Source organism: Molothrus aeneus, chromosome 3, assembly GCF_037042795.1.
Source record: "Molothrus aeneus isolate 106 chromosome 3, BPBGC_Maene_1.0, whole genome shotgun sequence".
NCBI lineage: Eukaryota > Metazoa > Chordata > Aves > Passeriformes > Icteridae > Molothrus > Molothrus aeneus.
The window spans coordinates 112,115,007-112,136,789 of NC_089648.1; the positions used below are offsets into that span (position 1 = coordinate 112,115,007).

The following is a 21,783-nucleotide window of genomic DNA, read 5'->3' on the forward strand; positions in this document are numbered from 1 at the left end:
ATTATTAATTAATTAATTACATAACCTCATTAATGATTCATTAATTATTAATTAATCCATTAATTCATTCGTTCTTTAATTCCATAGCCTCATTAATGATTCACTAATTATTAACTCATTCATTAATTCATTCATTCTTTAGTTCCATAGCCTCATTAATGATTCATTAATTATTAATTAATTAATTCATTCTTTAATTCCATAGCCTCATTAATTATTAATTCATTAATTCATTCATTAATTAATTCATTCATTCTTTTATTCCATAGCCTCATTAATTATTAATTCATTCATTAATTAACTCATTAATTCATTCTTTAATTACATAACCTCATCAATGATTCATTAATTATTAATTCATTCATTCTTTAATTCCATAGCCTCATTAATGATTCATTAATTATTAATTAATTAATTCATTGTTTAATTCCATAGCCTCATTAATGATTCATTAATTATTAATTCATTAATTCATTCATTCTTTAATTACATAACCTCATCAATGATTCATTAATTATTAATTAATTCATTCATTCATTCTTTAATTCCATAACCTCAGTAATGCTTCATTAATTATTTACCAATTCTTTAATTCCATAGCCTCATTCGTGATTCATTCATTCATTCATTCATTCCATAGCCTCATTAATTATTAATTCATTCATTCATTAATTAACTCATTAATTATTCCATTCCCTGCAGGGTTTCCCGGCCTCCCCATGGGGATTTTCCCGCTCTGGTTTTTGCTCCTGGGCTGCCTCGAGCTGCTGCGAGGGGGTGAGAAACGGCCCCAAAACCCCCAAAATTCACCCCAAAATTCACCCAAAAATCTTCGAAAAAATTCTCCCCATATCCCCAATAAAATTCCCCAAAAATTCCCCAAAAAATTCCCCCCAAAACCCCCCAAAATTAAACCAAAATCCTCCAAAATTCCCCTAAAATTCTCCCAAGATTCTTCCAAAATTCCCCCAAAATTCCCCCCAAATTCCCCCAAATTTCCCCCAGAATTCCTCCAAAAATTCCCCCAAAATTGCCCCAAAAATCTTCCAAAAATCTCCCAAAATTTAAAAACAAATTCGCCAAAAATTCCCCAAAAAATTCCCCAAAATCCCTCAAAATGTAAAAATAAATCTTCCAAAATTCCCCAAAAAATTCCCAAAAAATCCGCAAAAATTCCCCCAAAATTCCCCAAAATTGTCCCAAATTTCCCCCAAATTTGCTAAAAATTCCCCCAAAATTCCCCCAAAATTCTTCTAAAATTCCCCCAAAATTCTCCCCAAAAAATCCCCAAAAATCGCCCCCAAATTACCCAAATTTCACCCAGAATTCTTCCAAAATTCCCCCAAAATTATTTTAAAAAATTCTCCCCAAATCTCCCAAAATTCCAAAAAAAATTCGCCAAAAATTCAAAAAATGCTCCAAAATTCCCCAAAAATTCCCACAAAATTCTTCCAGATTTGCTTTAAAATCCCCACAAAAATCCCCCAAAATTCCCCCAAAAAATCCCCTCAAAATTCTCCCAAATTTGCTTTAAAAATCCCCCCAAAATTACCCCAAATTTCTCCCAAATTTCCCCCAAAAATATAAAGAAAAATTCTCCCCAAATCTCCCAAAATTACCAAAAAATAATTCGCCAAAAATTCAAAAAAATTTCCCCCAAAATTTAAAAATAAATCCTCCAAAATTCCCCCAAAATTCCCCAAAATTTCCCCCAAATTTTCCAAAGTTCCTCCAAAATTGTCCCCAAATTCCCTCAAATTTCACCCAGAATTCCTCCAAAAATTCCCCCAGAATTCCCCCAAAATTTCCCCAAAATTCTCCCCAAAATCTCCCAAAATTCAAAAAAAAATCGCAAAAAATTCCCCCCAAATTCCCCCAAAATTCTTCCAAATTTGCCTTAAAATTTCCACCAAAATGCCCCCAAAATTCCCCGAAAATTCTCCCAAATTTCCCCCAAAAATCGCCCCCAAATTTCCCCCAGAATTCCTCCAGAAATTCCCCCAAAATTCCCCCAAAATTCCCCCCAAATCTCCCAAAATTCAAAAAAAAAATTTGCCAAAAATTCCCCAAAAAAATCCCAAAAAATTCCCTCAAAATTCTCCCAAATTTGCTTTAAAAATCCCCCCAAAATTCCCCCAAAATTCCCCCAGAATTCCCCCAAAAATTCCCCCAAAAATATAAAGAAAAATTCTCCCCAAATCTCCCAAAATTACCAAAAAATAATTCGCCAAAAATTCAAAAAAACTTCCCCCAAAATTCCCCCAAAATTCCTCCAAAAATTCCCCCAAATTTTCCAAAGTTCCCCCAAAATTACCCCCAAAATTACCCCCAAAAATCGCCCCCAAATTCCCCCAAATTTCACCCAAAATTCCCCCAAAATTCTCCCAAAATCTCCCAAAATTCCAAAAAAATTCGCCAAAAGTTCAAAAAATTCCCCCCAAAATTCCCCCAGAAATCTCCGAACACCCCCCAAAATCCCCAAAAATTTAAAAATAAATCCCCAAATTTCACCCAAAATTCCCCCCAAAATTCTTCCAAATTCCCCCCAAAATTCCCCCCAAAATTCTCCCAAATTTCATCCAGAATCCTCAAAAAATTCCCTCAAAATTACCCCCAAAATTGCCCCCAAATTCTTCCAAATTTCACCCAGGATTCCTCCAAAAATTCACCTAAAATTCTTCCAAAATTCCCCCAAAAATCTAAAAATAAATCCTCCAAAATTCCCCAAAAATTCCCACAAATTCTTCCAGATTTGCTTTAAAATTCCCAAAAAAATCCCCAAAAATTCCCCAAAAAAATCCCCAAAAATTCCCCAAAATTCTCCCAAATTTGCTTTAAAAATCCCCCCAAAATTCCCCCAAATTTCACTCAGAATTCCTTCAAAAATTCCCCCAAATTTCCCCCAAAATTTTCAAAAAAGTTCCCCCAAATTTCACCCAGAATTCCCCCAAAATCACCCCAGAAATCTCCAAACACCCCCCGAAAATCCCCAAAAATATAAAAATAAATCCCCCCAAAATCCCCCCAAAATTCTCTCAAATTTGCTTTAAAATTTCCCCCAAAAATTCCCCCAAATTTTCCAAAGTTCCCCCAAAATTACCCCCAAAAAAATCCCCAAAAATCGCCCCCAAATTGCCCAAATTTCCCCCAGAATTCCTCCAAAATTTCCCCAAAATTCTCCCAAATTACCTCCAAAATTTCCCCCAAAAAATCCCAAATTTGCTTTAAAATTTCCCCAAATTTCCCCCAGAATTCCTCCAAAAATTCCCCAAAATTCCCCCAAAATTTGCTAAAAATTCCCCCAAATTTCAACCAAAATTCCCCCAAAAATTCCCCAAAATTCTTCCAAACTTCTCCCAAAATTTCCCCAAAAAATCCCCAAAATTTCCCCCCCAATTCCCCCAAATTTCACCCGGAATTCCTCCAAAAATTCCCCAAAATTTTTCTAAAATTCCCCCAAATTTTCCAAAGTTCCCCCAAAATTACCCCCAAAAAATCCCCAAAAATCGCCCCCAAATTGCCCAAATTTCACCCAAAATTCTCCCAAAATTTGCTAAAAATTCCCCCAAATTTCACCCAAAATTCCCCCAAAAATTCCCCCAAAATTCTTCCAAACTTCTCCCAAAATTCCCCCCAAAATTCCCCAAAATTTCCTCCCCAATTCCCCCAAATTTCACCCGGAATTCCTCCAAAAATTCCCCCAAAATTCTTCCAAAACCCCCCAAAATTCCCCCCAAACCCCCCAAATTCCCTGGAATTTCTCCACATTGCCTCAAAACCCCAAACCAAAAATTCTCACAAAATTCCAACCCAAATTCTCCCAAATTTTCCCCAAAATTCCCCAAAATCCCCCCCAGATTCCCACAACCCTCGAGCCCTTTCCCATTATTTTCCCCCTTTCCCCCCATTTTTCCCTCCCTCCCTGGATCCCTTTTTCCCTTTTTCCCCGGATTTTCCCTCCTTTTCCCACCTTTCCCCCCCTCCTTTTCCATCCTTTTTCTCCCCCTTTTCCATCCCTTTTCCCCCCCATTTTCCCCCATTTTTTCCCATTTTTCCCCCATTTTTTCCCCTTTTCCCACCCCTTTCCCCCCTCCTTTTCCATCCTTTTTCTCCCCCTTTTCCATCCCTTTTCCCCCCCATTTTTCCCCCATTTTTTCCCATTTTCCCCCCATTTTTTCCCCTTTTCCCACCCCTTTCCCCCCCTCCTTTTCCATCCTTTTTCTCCCCCATTTTTTGCCCCTTTTCCCATCCCTTTTTCCCCATTTTCCCCCCATTTTCCCTCCCTTTTCCCTCTCCCTTTTCCATTATTTTTTCCCCTTTCCCACCCCTTTTTTCCCTCCTTTCCCCCCAATTCCCATCCCTTTTCCCTCCCTCCCTGGATTCCTTTCCCATCCCTTTTCCCCCGTTTTTTTCCATCTTTTCCATTCCCTTTTTCCCCCTTTTCCCCCCGGATTTCCCCTCCTTTTCCCACCTTTCCCCCCTCCCTTTTCCCCCATTTCTGTCCCTTTTCCCATCCCTTTTTCCCTCTTTTCCCCCCAATTTCCTTCCTTTACTCCCCTCCCTTTTCCATTTCTTTCCCACCCATTTTCCACCCCTTTTTTCCCTCCTTTTCCATCCCTTTTCTTTCCCTCCTTCCACCCCTTTTCCCATCCCTTTTCCCCCCATTTCTTCTCCTTTTCCCATCCCTTTTTCCCCCCATTTTCCCCCTCCCTTTCCCATCCCTTTTTCCCTCTTTTCCCATCCCTTTCCCTCCATTTCCCATCTCCCTTTCCCTCCCTTTTCCCTCTCCCTTTTCCATTATTTTCCCCCTTTCCCCCCATTTTTCCCTCCCTCCCTGGATCCCTTTTTCCCTTTTCCCCCCAGATTTTCCCTCCTTTTCCCACCTTTCCCCCCCTCCTTTTCCATCCTTTTTCTCCCCCTTTTCCATCCCTTTTCCCCCCCATTTTTCCCCCATTTTTCCCCCATTTTTTCCCCTTTTCCCACCCCTTTCCCCTCTCCCTTTCCCCCCTTTTCCCATCCCTTTTTCCCCCATTTTTTCCATCTTTTCCCCCATTTCTTCTCCTTTTCCCATCCCTTTTTCCCCCCTTTTCCCCCCAATTTCCTTCCTTTAATCCCCTCCCTTTTCCATTTCTTTCCCACCCCTTTTTTCCCTCCTTTCCCCCCAATTCCCATCCCTTTTCCCTCCCTCCCTGGATTCCTTTCCCATCCCTTTTCCCCCATTTTTTTTCCATCTTTTCCATTCCCTTTTTCCCCTCTTTTCCCCCCGGATTTCCCCTCCTTTTCCCACCTTTTCCCCCCTCCCTTTTCCATCCTTTTTCTGTCCCTTTTCCATCCTTTTTCTGTCCCTTTTTTCCCATCCCTTTTTCCCCCATTTCTTCTCCTTTTCCCACCCCTTTTTCCCCTCTTTTCCCCCCAATTTCCTTCCTTTAATCCCCTCCCTTTTCCATTTCTTTTCCACTCCTTTTCCATCCCTTTTTCCCCCTCTTTTCCCTCCCTTTCCCCTCTCCCTTTTCCATTATTTTTTGCCCCTTTTCCACCCCTTTTTTCCCATCCCTTTTCCCCCCATTTTCCCCCCTTTTCCCCCCCCTTTTTCCCCTCATTTCCCCCCAATTCCCTTCCTTTACTCCCCTCCCTTTTCCATTTCTTTCCCACCCATTTTCCACCCCTTTTTTCCCTCCTTTTCCATCCTTTTTCTTTCCCTCCTTCCACCCCTTTTCCCATCCCTTTTTCCCCATTTTCCCCCCAATTTCCCCATTTCTTCTCCTTTTCCCATCCCTTTTTCCCCATTTTCCCCCTTTTCCCCCTTTTCCCCCTCCCTTTCCCATCCCTTTTTTCCCTCTTTTCCCATCCCTTTCCCTCCATTTCCCATCTCCCTTTCCCTCCCTTTTCCCTCTCCTTTTCCATTATTTTCCCCCTTTCCCCCCATTTTTCCCTCCCTCCCTGGATCCCTTTTTCCCCTTTTCCCCCGGATTTTCCCTCCTTTTCCCACCCCTTTCCCCCCTCCTTTTCCATCCTTTTTCTCCCCCATTTTTTGCCCCTTTTCCCATCCCTTTTTCCCCATTTTCCCCCCATTTTCCCTCCCTTTTCCCTCTCCCTTTTCCATTATTTTTGCCCCTTTTCCACCCCTTTTTTCCCTCTTTTTCCCCCCAATTTCCATCCCTTTTCCCTCCCTCCCTGGATTCCTTTCCCATCCCTTTTTCCCCTCTTTTCCCCCCAATTTCCCTCCTTCACTCCCCTCCCTTTTCCATTATTTTTTGCCCCTTTTCCACCCCTTTTTCCCATCCCTTTCCCCCCATTTTTCCCCCTTTTCCCATCCCTTTTTCCCCATTTTCCCCCCATTTTCCCTCCTTTTCCCCCTCCCTTTCCCTCCCTTTTCCCCCCTTTTCCCACCCCTTTTTCCCCTCTTTTCCCCCCAATTTCCTTCCTTTAATCCCCTCCCTTTTCCATCCCTTTTTCCCCTCTTTTCCCTCCCTTTTCCCTCTCCCTTTTCCATTATTTTCTGCCCCTTTCCCACCCCTTTTTTCCCTCCTTTCCCCCAATTTCCATCCCTTTTCCCTCCCTCCCTGGATTCCTTTCCCATCCCTTTTCCCCCATTTTTTTCCATCTTTTCCATTCCCTTTTTCCCCCTTTTCCCCCCGGATTTTCCCCTCCTTTTCCCACCTTTCCCCCCCTCATTTTCCATCCTTTTTCTCCCCCTTTTCTCCCCCTTTTCCATCCATTTTCTCTCCCTCCACCCCTTTTCCATCCCTTTTTCCCCCATTTTTTCCCCTTTTCCCACCCCTTTCCCCTCTCCCTTTCCCCCCTTTTCCCATCCCTTTTTCCCCATTTCTTCTCATTTTCCCACCCCTTTTTCCCTCTTTTCCCCCCAATCTCCTTCCTTTAATCCCCTCCCTTTTCCATTTCTTTCCCACCCCTTTTCCATCCCTTTTTCCCCTCTTTTCCCTCCCTTTTCCCTCTCCCTTTTCCATTATTTCTGCCCCTTTTCCACCCCTTTTTCCCATCCCTTTTTCCCCTCTTTTCCCCCCAATTTCCCTCCTTCACTCCCCTCCCTTTTCCATTATTTTTTGCCCCTTTTCCACCCCTTTTTTCCCATCCCTTTCCCCCCATTTTTCCCCCTTTTCCCATCCCTTTTTCCCCATTTTCCCCCCATTTTCCCTCCTTTTCCCCCTCCCTTTTCCCATCCCTTTTTCCCCCCTTTTCCCCCCAATTTCCTTCCTTTACTCCCCTCCCTTTTCCATTTCTCTTCCCATCCCTTTTTTCCCCTCTTTTCCCTCCCTTTTCCCTCTCCCTTTTCCATTATTTTTTGCTCCTTTTCCACCCCTTTTTTCCCATCCCTTTTCCCCCCATTTCTTCTCCTTTTCCCATCCCTTTTTCCCCTCTTTTCCCCCCAGATTTTCCCCTCCTTTTCCCACCTTTCCCCCTCCCTTTTCCCACCTTTCCCCCTCCCTTTTCCATCCTTTTCTCCCCCTTTTCCATCCTTTTTCTGTCCCTTTTCCCATCCCTTTTCCCCTCTTTTCCCCCCAATTCCCTTCCTTTACTCCCCTCCCTTTTCCATTTCTTTCCCACCCATTTTCCACCCCTTTTTTCCCTCCTTTTCCATCCTTTTTCTTTCCCTCCTTCCATCCCTTTTCCCATCCCTTTTCCCCCATTTTTCCCATCCCTTTTTCCCCCATTTTTCCTTCTTTTCCCGTCCCTTTTTCCCTATTTTCCCCCCATTTTCCCCCCTTTTCCCCCTCCCTTTTCCCCCTCCCTTTTCCATCCCTTTTTCCCTCTTTTCCCATCCCTTTTCCCCCCATTTTCCCCCCTTTTTTTCCTTTTTCTCTCCCCCTTTTCCCAATTTCTCCGTCCCTGTGGAATTTTCTGGATCCCCTCAGGATCCAGGCCTGGCAGAAGCCGAAGGCTCCAGGGATTTACAGGAAAAGGGGAAGGAAAATGAAGGAAAAAAGGAAAAAAAAGGAAGAAAAGGGGGAAATGGTGGGGAAAGAAATGGGGGAAAAAGGGGGAAAGAAAAGGAAAATGGTGGGAAAATGATTCCTGAATAATTCCCAATTAATTCTCAATTAATTCGCTAATAAATCTGGAATAATTCCCGATTAATTCCCGATTAATTCCGGAATATTTCTGGGATATTTCTGGGATATTTCTGGGATATTTCTGCAATATTCCCTGATTAATTCTGGAATATTTCTGGGATATTTCTGGGATATTTTCTGGAATATTTCCGGGATATTTTCTGGAATATTTCTGGAATATTTCTGAATTCTTTCCAGAATATTTCCGGAATATTTTCCAGAATATTTCTGGAATATTTCTGGAATATTTCTCGGAATATTTCCTGATTAATTCTGGAATATCTCTGGGGTATTTCTGGAATATTTCCAGAATATTTCTAATATTTCCACAATATTTCGGCAATATTTCCTGATTAATTCTGGGATATTTCCGGAATATTTCCGGGATGTTTCTGGAATATTTTCTGGAATATTTTCTGGGATGTTTCTGGAATATTTCTGGACTATTTCTGGAATATTTCTAATATTTCTGCAATATTTCTGGGATATTTCTGGGTTGTTTCTGGGATATTTCAAGAATATTTCTGGAATATTTTCTGGGATATTTCTGCAATATTCCCTGATTAATTCTGGAATATTTCTGGAATGTTTCCAGAATGTTTCCAGAATATTTCTGGAATATTTTCTGGAATATTTCCAGGATATTTCCTGATTAATTCTGGGATATTTCTGGAATATTTTCTGGGATATTTCTGGAATATTTCTGGAATGTTTACGAATATTTCTGGAATATTTCCGCAATATTTCCGCAATATTTCTGGGATATTTCTGGAATATTTTCTGGGATATTTCTGCAATATTTCCTGATTAATTCTGGGATATTTCTGAAATATGTCTGGGATATTTCCGGAATATTTCTGGGATGTTTCTGGAATATTTTCTGGACTATTTCTGGAATATTTCTGGGTTGTTTCTGGAATATTTCTGGAATATTTCCTGAATATTTTCTGGGATATTTCCGGAATATTTCCGGAATATTTCCTGATTATTTCTGGGATATTTCTGGAATATTTTCTGGAATGTTTCCGGAATATTTCTGGAATGTTTACGGAATATTTCTGGAATATTTCCACAATATTTCCGCAATATTTCCTGATTAATTCTGGAATATTTCTGGAATATTTCTGGGATATTTCTGGAATGTTTTCCGGGATATTTCTGCAATATTTCCTGATTAATTCTGGAATATTTCTGGAATATTTCTGGAATGTTTCCAGAATGTTTCCAGAATATTTCTGGAATATTTCCTGAATATTTTCTGGAATATTTCCTGATTAATTCTGGGATATTTCTGCAATATTTTCTGGGATATTTCTGCAATATTTCCTGATTAATTCTGGGATATTTCTGCAATATTTTCTGGAATATTTCCGCAATATTTCCTGATTAATTCTGGAATATCTCTGGGGTATTTCTGGAATATTTCCGGAATATTTCTGGAATGTTTACGGAATATTTCTGGAATATTTCCTGATTAATTCTGGGATATTTCTGCAATATTTTCCGGGATATTTCTGGAATATTTTCTGGGATATTTCTGCAATATTTCCTGATTAATTCTGGAATATTTCTGGAATATTTCTGGAATATTTCTAATATGACAACAACATTTCCACAATATTTCCTGATTAATTCTGGAATATTTCCAGAATATTTCTGGGATATTTCCGGAATATTTCTGGAATGTTTCTGGAATATTTCTGGAATATTTCCACAATAGTTCCTGATTAATTCTGGAATATTTCTGGGATATTTCTGGAATATTTTCCGGGATATTTCTGGAATATTTTCCAGGATATTTCTGCAATATTTCCTGATTAATTCTGGAATATTTCTGGAATATTTCTAATATGACAACAACATTTCCACAATATTTCCTGATTAACTCTGGAATATTTCTGGGATATTTCCGGGATATTTTTGCAATACTTATGGAATATTTCCCGGACTATTTTCCGGCACGTTCCGTGGCGGCGCAGGGCGGGCGCAGCGGCGCAGCCACGCCGAGGACCGGCTCTTCAAGCGCCTTTTCTCCGGCTACAACCGCTGGTCCCGGCCCGTGCCCAACACCTCCGACGTCGTCATCGTGCGCTTCGGCCTCTCCATCGCCCAGCTCATCGACGTGGTGCGCCGCATTCCCGGGATTCCGGGGCCGGAATTCCTGGGATTCCGGGGGGGCTGGAATTCCTGGGATTGAGGGGCCGGAATTTCTGGGATTGAGGGGCTGAAATTTCTGGGATTCTGGGGTTGGAATTCCGGGGATTCCAGGGCCGGAATTTCTGGGATTCTGGGGCCAAAATATCTGGGATTCCGGGGCTGAAATTTCTGCGGTTCTGGGCTTGGAATTTCTAGGATTCTGGGGTTGAATTTTCTGGGATTCCAGTGCCAAAATTTCTGGGATTCCCTTGTAATTCCTGGGATTCTGGCGTTGAAATTTCTGGGATTCTGAGGTTGGAATTCCCAGGATTCTGCATCTGAATTCCTGGGAATCTGGGGCTGAAATTTCTGGGATTCTGGGGTTGGAATTCCCGGGATTCCGGGGCTGAAATTTCTGGGATTCCAGGGCCCAAACCTCCGGGATTCTGGGGTTGGAATTCCGGGGACTCCAGGGCTGAAATTTCTGGGATTCTGGGGTTGGAATTCCTGGAATTCTCAGGTTGGAATTCCTGGAATTCTCAGGTTGGAATTCCTGGCATCCTGGGGCTGGATTTCCTGGGATTCTGGGGTTGGAATTCCGGGGATCCCGGTCTGGAATTTCTGGGATTCTGGTGGTGAAATTTCTGAGATTCTGGGGTAGGAATACCTGGGATTCCAGGGCTGAAATTTCTGGGATTCTGGGGCCAAAATGTCTGGGATTATCGGGTTGGAATTCCAGTGATTCTGGGGTTTAAATTTCTGGGATTCTGGGGCTGAAATTTCTGGGATTCTGGGGATGACTTCCCAGCATTCCAGGGCCAAAATTTCTGGGATCTTGGGATTGGAATTTTTGGGATTCTGGGGCAAAAATTTCTATGATTCTGTTGCTGAAATTTCTGGGATTCCGGGGCCAGAATCTCTGGGATTCTGGGGTTGGAATTCACAGGATTCCAGGGCTGAAATTTCTGGGATTATGGGGTTGGAATTCCTGGGATTCTGAGGCTGGAATTTCTTGGATTCTGGGGTTGAATTCCCAGGATTCCGGGGGTTGAAATTTCTGGGATTCCGGGGTTGGAATTTCTGGGATTCTGGGGTTGGAATTCCTAGGATTCCGGCGCTGAAATTTCTGGGATTCTGGGGATGACTTCCCAGCATTCCGGGGCCAAAATTTCTGGGATCTTGGGGTTGGAATTTTTGGGACTCCGTGGCTGAAATTTCTGCGATTCTGGGGCCAAAATTTCCAGGATTCTGGAGTTGGAATTCCTGGGATGCCGGGGCTGAAATTTCTGGGATTCTGGGGTAGGAATTTTTGGGGTTCTGGGGCTGAAATTTCTGGGATTCTGGGGTTGGAATTCCTGGGATTCTGGGGTTGGAATTCCTGGGATCCCGGTCTGGAGTTCCTGGGATTCCAGGGCTGAAATTTCTGGGATTCTGGGGTTGGAATTCCCGGGATTCCGGGGCTGAAATTTCTGGGATTCTGGGGTTGAATTCCCAGGATTCCGGGGGTTGGAATTTCTGGGATTCCGGGGTTGGAATTCCTGGGATTCTGGGGCCAAAATTTCTGGGATTCTGGAGTTGGAATTCCTGGGATTTGGGGGTTGGAATTTCTGGGATTCTGGGGCTGGATTTCCTGGGATCTCGGTCTGGAATTTCTGGGATTCCATGGCTAAAATTTCTGGGATTCTCTTGTAATTCCTGGGATTCTGGCGTTGCAATTTCTGGGATTCTGGGGGCAAAATTTCTGGGATTCTGCGGTTGGAATTCCTGGGATTCTGCGTCCGAATTCCCAGGACTCTCAGGCTGAATTGCCAGGATTCTGTTGCTGAAATTCCTGGGATTCCGGGGCCAGAATTTCTGGGATTCTGGAGTTGGAATTCACAGGATTCCGGGGCTGAAATTTCTGGGATTCTGGGGTTGGAATTCCTGGGATTCCAGGGCTGAAATTTGTGGGATTCTGGGGTTGAATTCCCAGGATTTCAGGGTTGAATTTTCTGGGATTCTGGGGTTGGAATTTCTGGGATTCTGGGGTCAAAATTTCTGGGATTCTGGGGTTGGAATTTCTCGGATTCTGGGGCTGAAATTTCTGGGATTCTGGGGTTGGAATTCCTGGGATTCTGTGGTTGAATTTCCCAGGATTCGAAATTCGCAGGGTTCTGCAGCCGTGATTCCCATCCGTACACCCCCCATCCCATATCCCTTTATCCCTTTATCCATTTATGCCTGTATCCCCCATCCCTACACCCGTTATCCATGGATCCCGTTATCCCATTATCCCGATAACCCTCTATCCCTTTATCCCCCATCCCTGTATCCCCCATCCCTATACCCGTTTTCCATGGATCCCGTTATCCCGTTATCCCGATGACCCTCTATCCCATATCCCTGTATCCCTTTATCCCCCTATCCCCCATTCCTATATCCCCCTATCCTTCTATCCCCCATTCCTATCTCCCTTTATCCATTTCTCCCTTTATCCCCTATCCCCCAGAACTATATCCCCCTATCCCACATCCTTTTATCCCATATCCCTCTATCCCCTTATCCCATACCCCATATCCCCCTATCGCCCATCCCATATCCTCTGCCCTTTATCCCTTTATCCCATATCCCATATTCCATATCCCCCTATTGCCCATCCCTATATCCTCTGCCCCATATCCCTTTATCCCATATCCCAGATCCCAGATCCCCCTATCACATATCCCTCTATCCCATATCCCTCTATCCCACATCCCATATCCCCCTATCGATATCCCATATCCCCCTATCCCATATCCCATATCCCTCTGTCCCATATCCCGCTATCCCCCATCCCTATATCCTCTGTCCCATATCCCATATCCGTTACCCCACTGCCCACGATTCCTATATCCCCCTGCCCCAGGTCACTTTATCCATGTATCCCCCGATCGCCCATCCCATATCCCATATCCCCCATCCCATATCCCCCTATCCCCTATCCTATATCCCTCTATCCCCTATCCCATATCCCCTATCCCATATCCTCTATCCCCTATCCCCTATCCCATATCCCCTATCCTATATCCCTCTATCCCCTATCCCATATCCCTCTATCCCATATCCCTTTATCCAGTTCTCCCTTTACCCCCCTATCCCCCATCCCTGTATTTGTCTATGCCTCTCTCCCAAATCCCTTTCTCCAACCATCCCAAAATCCCCTTATCCCATATCCCTCTATCCCCTACCCCACTATCCCCCTATCCCATAGCCCTTTGTCCCTCTATCCCCCTATCCCCGTCCCTAAATCCTTTAACGCTTTGTCCCTCTGTCCCACATCCCAATCCCACATCCCAATCCCACATCCCCTATCCCATATCCCATATCCCATATCCCACATCCCATATCCCACATCCCATATCCCCATATCCCACATCCCCTATCCCATATCCGATATCCCACATCCCCTAACCCATATCCCATATCCCATATCCCATACCCGATATCCCACATCCCCTATCCCATATCCCATATCCCATATCCCATACCCGATATCCCACATCCCCTATCCCACATCCCATACCCGATATCCCATATCCCATATCCCACATCCCCTATCCCCATATCCCCATCCCCTATCCCAAATCCGATTCCCTGCTGCCCTCTAGCGACCACAAATCCCGGGAAAACTCATCCCAAGGAACTGATCCCTGTGGGGGCTGGGAATTTTGGGATTGCCCTGGAATTTTGGGATTGCCCTGGAATTTTGGGATGCCCTGGAATTTTTGGGACCGTCCCTCAATCCCTCGGGGTCTCCCGGCTCATCCCTCGTTCCCACCGCAGGATGAGAAGAACCAGATGATGACCACCAACGTCTGGCTGAAACAGGTGCGGGATCGGGATTGGGGATTGGGGATTGGGGATTTGGGATTGGGGATTTGGGATTTGTAGAACCAGATGATGACCACCAACGTCTGGCTGAAACAAGTGCGGAATCGGGATTGGGGATTTGGGATTGGGGGTTTGGGATTGGGGATTTGGGATTGGGGATTTGGGATTTGTAGAACCAGATGATGACCACCAACGTCTGGCTGAAACAGGTGTGGGATCGGGATTTGGGATTCGGGATTTGGGATTTGGGAATGGGGTTTAGGATTGGGATTTGGGATTTGGGAATGGGGTTTAGGATAGGGATTTGGGAGTGGGATTTGTAGAACCAGATGATGACCACCAATGTAAACAGGTGTGGGAATGGGATTTGGGATTTGGGATTTGGGATTTGGGATTTGGGATTTGGGATTTGGATTTGGAAAGGGATTTGGGAGTGGGATTCAGGATTTTGGGTTTGGGATCTGGATTTGGGAATGGGATTGGGATATGGAATGGGATTTGGGATTGGGATTGTAGAACCAGATGATGACCGCCAACGTCTGCCTGAAACAGGTGCGGGATCGGGATTGGGGATTTGGGATTTGGGAGTGGGATTTGGGGTTTGGGATTTGTAGAACCAGATGATGACCACCAATGTCTGGCTGAAACAGGTGTGGGATCGGGATTTGGGATCTGGGATCGGGATTTGGGATTAGGATTTGGAAAGGGATTTGGGAGTGTGATTCGGGATTTTGGGTTTGGGATCTGGATTTGGGATTTGGGAATGGGATTGGGATATGGAATGGGATTTGGGATTGGGATTTGTAGAACCAGATGATGACCGCCAACATCTGGCTGAAACAGGTGCCGGGAATGGGATTTGGGATTGGGATTGGGATTTGGGAGTGGGATTTAGGAGTGGGATTTTGGGGTGGGAATGGGAATGGGATTTGGGAATGGGATTTGGGGTTGGGATTTGGAAATGTCCATTCCCACGGTGTTCTGGGGCCATCCCCATGGATCATCCCCACGGATCTATTCCATGGATCATCCCCCCATGGATCATCCCCCACGGATCATCCCCACGGATCCCCTCCACGAATCATCCCCATGGATCTCCTCCATGGATCATCCCCATGGATCCGCCCCATGGATCCGCCCCACGGATCATCCCCATGGATCATCCCTACGGATCATTCCACGGATCATCCCCACGGATCCCCTCTATGGACCATCCCCTCTACGGTTCATCTCCATGGATCATCCCCACAGATCTGCCCCGTGGATCATCCCCACGGATCTGCTCCATTGATCATCCCCATGGATCACCCCCATTGATCATCCCCATGGATCTGCCCCATGGATCATCCCCACGGATCTGCTCCATTGATCATCCCCATGGATCTGCCCCGTGGATCATCCCCATGGATCATCCCTATTGAGCATCCCCACGGATCTCTCCCACGGATCTCTCCCATGGATCTCCTCCATGGATCATCCCCACGGATCACCCCCGTGGATCTCCTCGCAGGAATGGAGCGATTACAAGCTGCGCTGGGACCCGGCCGAGTACGACAACGTCACCTCCATCCGGGTGCCCTCCGAGATGATCTGGATCCCCGACCTCGTCCTCTACAACAAGTGAGGGACGGGGCTGGCGCGGGGAATTCCTGGCGTAGCCGGGAACGCCCGGAATGCCTTCCCACTATCCCATCGTCCCATCATCCCATCGTCCCATCATCCCATCGTCCCATCATCCCATCATCCCATCATCCCATTATCCCATCATCCCATTGTCCCATCGTCCCATTATCCCATTATCCCATTATCCCACTATCCCATCGTCCCATCGTCCCATCGTCCCATCGTCCCATCCCATACCATCCCACCTTCATCCCTTCTCCAACCAAGGCTCATCCCAAGATTGATCCCTAGGCTCATCCCAAGCCCATTCCTGGCCATCCCAACCCCATCCCAACCCCATTCCTGACCATTCCTGACCATCCCAACCCCATTCGTGGCCATCCCAACCCCATTCCTGGCCATCCCAACCCCATCCCAACCCCATTCCTGACCATCCCTGACCATCTCAAGCCCATCCCAAGCCCATCCCAAGGCCATTCCGTGTTTTCCAGCACCGACGGTGAGTTCGCGGTGACGCACATGACCAAGGCGCGCCTGTTCTCCTGCCCCATCCCATCCCATCCCATCCCACCTCATCCCACCTTCATCCCTTCTGCAACCAAAGCTCTTCCCAACCCCATTCCTGACCATCCCAACCCCATTCCTGACCATCCCAACCCCATTCCTGACCATCCCAACCCCATCCCAAGCTCATCCCAACCCCATTCCTGACCATTCCTGACTATTCCTGACCATCCCAAGCTCATCCCAACCCCATCTCTGACCATGCCAAGCCCATCCCAAGCCCATCCCAACCCCATTCCTGACCTTCACAACCCCTTCCCAACCCCATTCCTGACCATCCCAAGCTCATCCCAACCCCATTCCTGACCATCCCAAGCCATTCCTGACCATCCCAACCCCATCCCAACCCCATTCCTGACCATCCCAAGCCCATCTCTGACCATTGCAACCCCATCTCAACCCCATTCCTGACCATTCCTGACCATCCCAACCCCATCCCAAGGCCCATCCCAAGGCCATTCCGTGTTTTCCAGCGCCGACGGCGAGTTCGCGGTGACGCACATGACCAAGGCGCACCTGTCGTGGGACGGCACAGTCACCTGGGTGCCGCCCGCCATCTACAAGAGCTCCTGCAGCATCGACGTCACCTTCTTCCCCTTCGACCAGCAGAGCTGCAAGATGAAGTTTGGCTCCTGGACCTACGACAAGGCCAAGATCGACCTGGAGAACATGGACCACCAGGTGGACCTCAAGGACTACTGGGAGAGCGGCGAGTGGGCCATCATCAACGCCGTGGGCACCTACAACTCCAAGAAGTACGACTGCTGCACGGAGATCTACCCCGACATCACCTTCTACTTCGTCATCCGCCGCCTGCCGCTCTTCTACACCATCAACCTCATCATCCCCTGCCTGCTCATCTCCTGCCTCACCGTCCTGGTCTTCTACCTGCCCTCGGACTGCGGCGAGAAGATCACGCTGTGCATCTCCGTGCTGCTGTCCCTCACCGTCTTCCTGCTGCTCATCACCGAGATCATCCCGTCCACCTCGCTGGTCATCCCGCTGATCGGCGAGTACCTGCTCTTCACCATGATCTTCGTCACGCTCTCCATCATCATCACCGTCTTCGTGCTCAACGTGCACCACCGCTCGCCCAGCACGCACGCCATGCCCGCCTGGGTGCGCAGCTTCTTCCTGGGCCTGGTGCCCAGGTGGCTCTCCATGAAGAGGCCGCCCCAGGACGGGGCGCGGGGGCCGCGCGGGCGCCCCGGGGCGCGGCTGAGCACGTCCCGCTGCTGGCTGGAGACCGACGTGGATGACAAGTGGGAGGAGGAGGAGGAGGAGGAGGAGGAGGAGGAGGAGGAGGAGGAGAAGGCCTACCCCAGCCACCCCGTGGAACCCAAGGGAAGCCAGTTCCGCTACGGGAAAAAACCCGCGGGGTCGCGCGGATCGTCCAAGGGGAAGGACAAGGAGGAGGAGGAGGAGGAGAAGGGGGAGGAAGGCTCGGAGCGGGGTTTGGCGCTGTCCCCGAGGATGATGAAGGCTCTGGAAGGGGTGCAGTACATCGCCGACCACCTGAGGGCCGAGGACGCCGACTTCTCCGTGAGTGCCGGGAGCCGCGGGATGGGGATCCCAAAATTGGGAGTGGGAAGTTCTGGGATCCGTGGCTGGTCCTTGACGCCCCAAAATCGGGATCCATTGATGGGGATGGGGATCCCAAAATTGGGAATGGGAATGGGAAGTTCTGGGATCCATGGTTGGTCCTTGACGTCCCAAAATCGGGACCCCATGGATGGGGTTGGAGGTCCAAAAATTGGGAAGTTCTGGGATCCAGGGATGGGGATGGAAGTCCCAGAATTGGGAAGGTCTGGAATCCATGGATGGAGCTGGAGATCCCAAAATTGAGAAGGGCAGATCTGGGATCTTTGGATGAGGATGGAGATCCCAAAAATGGAATGGGAAGTTCTGGGATCCTCAGATGGAGCTGGAGATCCCAAAAATGGGAATTACTGGGATCTCTGGATGGGGCTGGAGATCCCAGAATCGGGAAGTTCTGGGATCCAGGGATGGGGCTGGAGGTCCCAGAATTGGGACCCACGGATGGGGCTGGAGATCCCAAGATTGGGAAGGGAAGTTGTGGGATCCACAGGATGGGGCTGGAGATCCCAAAATTGGGAATGGGAAGTTCTGGGATCCGTGGTTGGTCCTTGACGTCCCAAAATTGGGATCCATTGATGGGGTTGGAGGTCCAAAAATTCGGAAGTTCTGGGATCTGTAGATGGGGTTGGAGGTCCCAGAATTGGGAAGGTCTGGAATCCATGGATGGAGCTGGAGATCCCAAAATTGAGAAGGGCAGATCTGGGATCTTTGGATGAGGATGGAGATCCCAAAATTGAGAAGGGCAGATCTGGGATCTTTGGATGAGGATGGAGATCCCAAAAATGGAATGGGAAGTTCTGGGATCCTCAGATGGAGCTGGAGATCCCAAAAATGGGAATTACTGGGATCTCTGGATGGGGCTGGAGATCCCAGAATTGGGAAGTTCTGGGATCCACGGATGGGGCTGGAGGTCCCGAAATTGGGAAGGGAAATTCTGGGATGTGTGGGTGGGGCCGGAGGTCCCAAAATGGAATGGGAAGTTCTGGGATCCGTGGATGGGGCTGGAGATCCCAAAAATGGGAAGAGCTGTTCTGGGATCCAGGTTTGGTTCCAGGATCCCAAAAATGGGAAGGGAAGTTCTGGGATCCATGGTTGCTCCCCAAGGATCCAAACCCACGGAGAAGATCCACGGTCCATCTCCCACCCTTGGCCCCATTCCCGCTTTTCCCAAAGTGGGTTTGGAAAACCCCGGGTGGGATCAGCTCCGCCCTGGTGACCTCCATCCCTCACTTCCGGATCTCTCAGAAAATTCCAGAATTTTCCATGAACCTCGGCGTCTCCTCACCCCAAGGAGATTCCCAGGAAGCTCTGGGTGGTCTCCTCACCTCTCCCACCCCTCTTGGCCCCATTCCTGCTTTTCCCAAAGTGGGTTTGGAAAACCCCAGGTCCAAGATGGAGACCTCCACCCCCCACCTCAAGATCTCTTAGAAAATTCCAGAATTTTCCATGAACCTCGGCGTCTCCTCACCCCCGAGGGGATTCCCAGGAAGCTCAGGGTGCTCTCCTGACCCCGTGAGATTCCCGGGATGGGGCATTCCCGAGGGATCCAGGCTCCCTCTTCCCGCCGGCAGGTGAAGGAGGACTGGAAGTACGTGGCCATGGTGATCGACCGGATCTTCCTGTGGATGTTCATCATCGTCTGCCTGCTGGGCACCGTGGGGCTCTTCCTGCCGCCATACCTGGCCGGCATGATCTAGGATGGACTGGGAATGGGGCTGGGAATGGGACTGGGAATGGTGCTGGGAATGGTGCTGGGAACGGGGCTGGGAATGGTGGTGGGAATGGGGCTGGGAATGGTGGGAATGGTGGTGGGAATGGGGCTGGGAATGGGACTGGGATGGACTGGGAATGGTGCTGGGAACGGGGCTGAGAATGGGGCTGGGAATGGTGGTGGGAATGGTGCTGGGAATGGTGCTGGGAATGGTGGGAATGGTGGTGGGAATGGTGCTGGGAATGGGGCTGGGCATGGTGGTGGGAATGGTGGGAATGGTGGTGGGAATGGTGGTGGGAATGGTGGGAATGGTGGTGGGAATGGTGGTGGGAATGGTGGTGGGAATGGTGGTGGGAATGGTGGGAATGGTGGTGGGAATGGTGGTGGGAATGGTGGTGGGAATGGTGGTGGGAATGGTGGGAATGGTGCTGGGAATGGTGGTGGGAATGGTGGTGGGAATGCTGGGAATGGTGGTGGGAATGGTGGGAATGGTGGTGGGAATGGTGGTGGGAATGGTGGGAATGGTGGTGGGAATGGTGGGAATGGTGGTGGGCATGGTGGTGGGAATGGTGGTGGGAATGGTGGTGGGAATGGTGGGAATGGTGGTGGGAATGGTGGTGGGCATGGTGGTGGCCGTGTCCTGCTGGAGGCTGGTGGGGAGGTGGAAGCCGTGGGAGATCTGCAGTGGGGATGGAGGGTGGGGAAAGGGGTGGACGTGATCCCGTGATCCCACCATGCCATGATCCCAGGAAGTCGTGGGACAGGGATAAGGGTTCGGAAGGGACATGGACGTGATCCCGTAATTCCATGATCCCACAATCCCGTGATCCCACCATCCCATGATCCCGGGAAGTTGTGGGAGATGCTGTGGATGGTCTGTGCAGAAGGGACAAGGACATGATCCTGCAATTCCATGATCCCATCATCCCAAAATCCCAAAATCCCAGGAAGTCATGGGACAGGGATAACACCGTGGATGGTCCGTGCAGAAGGGACATGGACATGATTCCATCATCACCCTGTGATCCCGTCATCATCCAATGATCCCACCATCCCAGGAAGTTGTGGGATTGACCGGATCTTCCTGTGGATGTTCATCATCATCTGCTGCCTGCTGGGCACCGTGGCCGGCGTGACCTAGGATGGGCTGGGAATGGTGCTGGGAATGGTGGGAATGGGGCTGGGAATGGTGGGAATGGTGGTGGGAGTGGTGGTGGCCGTGTCCTGCTGGAGGCTGGTGGGGAGGTGGGAGCCGTGGGAGATCTGCAGTGGGGATGGAGGGTGGGGAAAGGGGTGGGGGTGACCGGCTGGGCGTGTCCGCGGGTGGTGTGGGAGATGGGACGTGATCCCGCGATCCCGCGATCCCATCATCCTCTGGTCCCACCATCCCAGGAAGTTGGGGGAGATGCTGGGGATGGTCCGTGCAGAAGGGACATGGACATGATCCCATCATCCCACCATCCCAGGATCCCAGGAAGTTGTGGGACAGGGATAACAGCTCGGGTTGTCCATGCAGAAGGGACATGACCATGATCCCATGATCCCATCATCTTGTGATCCCACCATCCCAGGAGGTTATGGGACAGGGATAAGGGTTCAGATGGCCCTTGCAGAAGGGACATGGACACGATCCCATCATCCCGTGATCCCATGATCCCATCATCCCAGAAGGTCGTGGGACAGGGATGACACCTCGGGTTGTCCATGCAGAAGGGACACGGATACGATCCCGTCATCCCATGATCCCGGCAAGTTGTGGGACAAGGAGAAGTCTGTGGACGGCCCTTGCAGAAGGGACACGACCGTGATCCCACCATCCCGTGATCCCATGATCCCACCATCCCAGGAGGTCATGGGACAGGGATAAGGGTTCAGATGGTCCTTGCAGAAGGGACACGATCCCATGATCCCATCATCCCATGATCCCATAGTCCTGTGATCCCACCATCCCACCATCCCAGGAGGTCACGGGACAGGGATAAGGGTTCAGATGGTCCGTGCAGGAGGGACATGGACACGATCCCACCATCCCATGATCCCATCATCCCGTGATCCCATGATCCACCATCCCAGGAGGTCATGGGACAGGGATAACACCTTGGGTTGTCCATGCAGAAGGGACATGGACACGATCCCACCATCCCGTGATCCCGGGAAGTTGTGGGACAAGGAGAACCCTGTGGACGGCCCTTGCAGAAGGGACATGAGCCATGATCCCGTGATCCCACG

At 48.4% G+C, this 21,783-nt stretch overlaps 1 protein-coding gene across 2 annotated transcripts; it reads left to right on the top strand.

The window, feature by feature from the left end:
- Positions 1-706: 706 nt before the first annotated feature.
- On the top strand, positions 707-19,540 carry CHRNA2 (cholinergic receptor nicotinic alpha 2 subunit). 2 transcript variants are annotated; one of them, XM_066547650.1, is made up of 6 exons: positions 707-777; positions 10,052-10,197; positions 14,010-14,054; positions 15,568-15,677; positions 16,718-17,786; positions 19,415-19,540. In XM_066547650.1, the coding sequence occupies exons 1-6, from the start codon at positions 720-722 to the stop codon at positions 19,538-19,540; spliced, it is 1,554 nt and encodes a 517-aa protein (XP_066403747.1). In that variant the 5' UTR covers positions 707-719. The 2 variants fall into 2 exon arrangements, with proteins under 2 accessions (XP_066403747.1, XP_066403748.1); XM_066547651.1 differs by lacking the exons at positions 707-777; positions 10,052-10,197; positions 14,010-14,054 and adding an exon at positions 14,678-14,707.
- Positions 19,541-21,783: the final 2,243 nt, after the last annotated feature.

Bases quoted from the DNA above. Each gene is read 5' to 3' on its own strand.
- CHRNA2 (XM_066547650.1), top strand. From the start codon at position 720: ATGGGGATTTTCCCGCTCTGGTTTTTGCTCCTGGGCTGCCTCGAGCTG. The intron at 15,678-16,717 runs GTGAGGGACGGG...CGTGTTTTCCAG, and splicing joins GACCTCGTCCTCTACAACAA to CGCCGACGGCGAGTTCGCGG. The intron at 17,787-19,414 runs GTGAGTGCCGGG...TCCCGCCGGCAG, and splicing joins CCGAGGACGCCGACTTCTCC to GTGAAGGAGGACTGGAAGTA.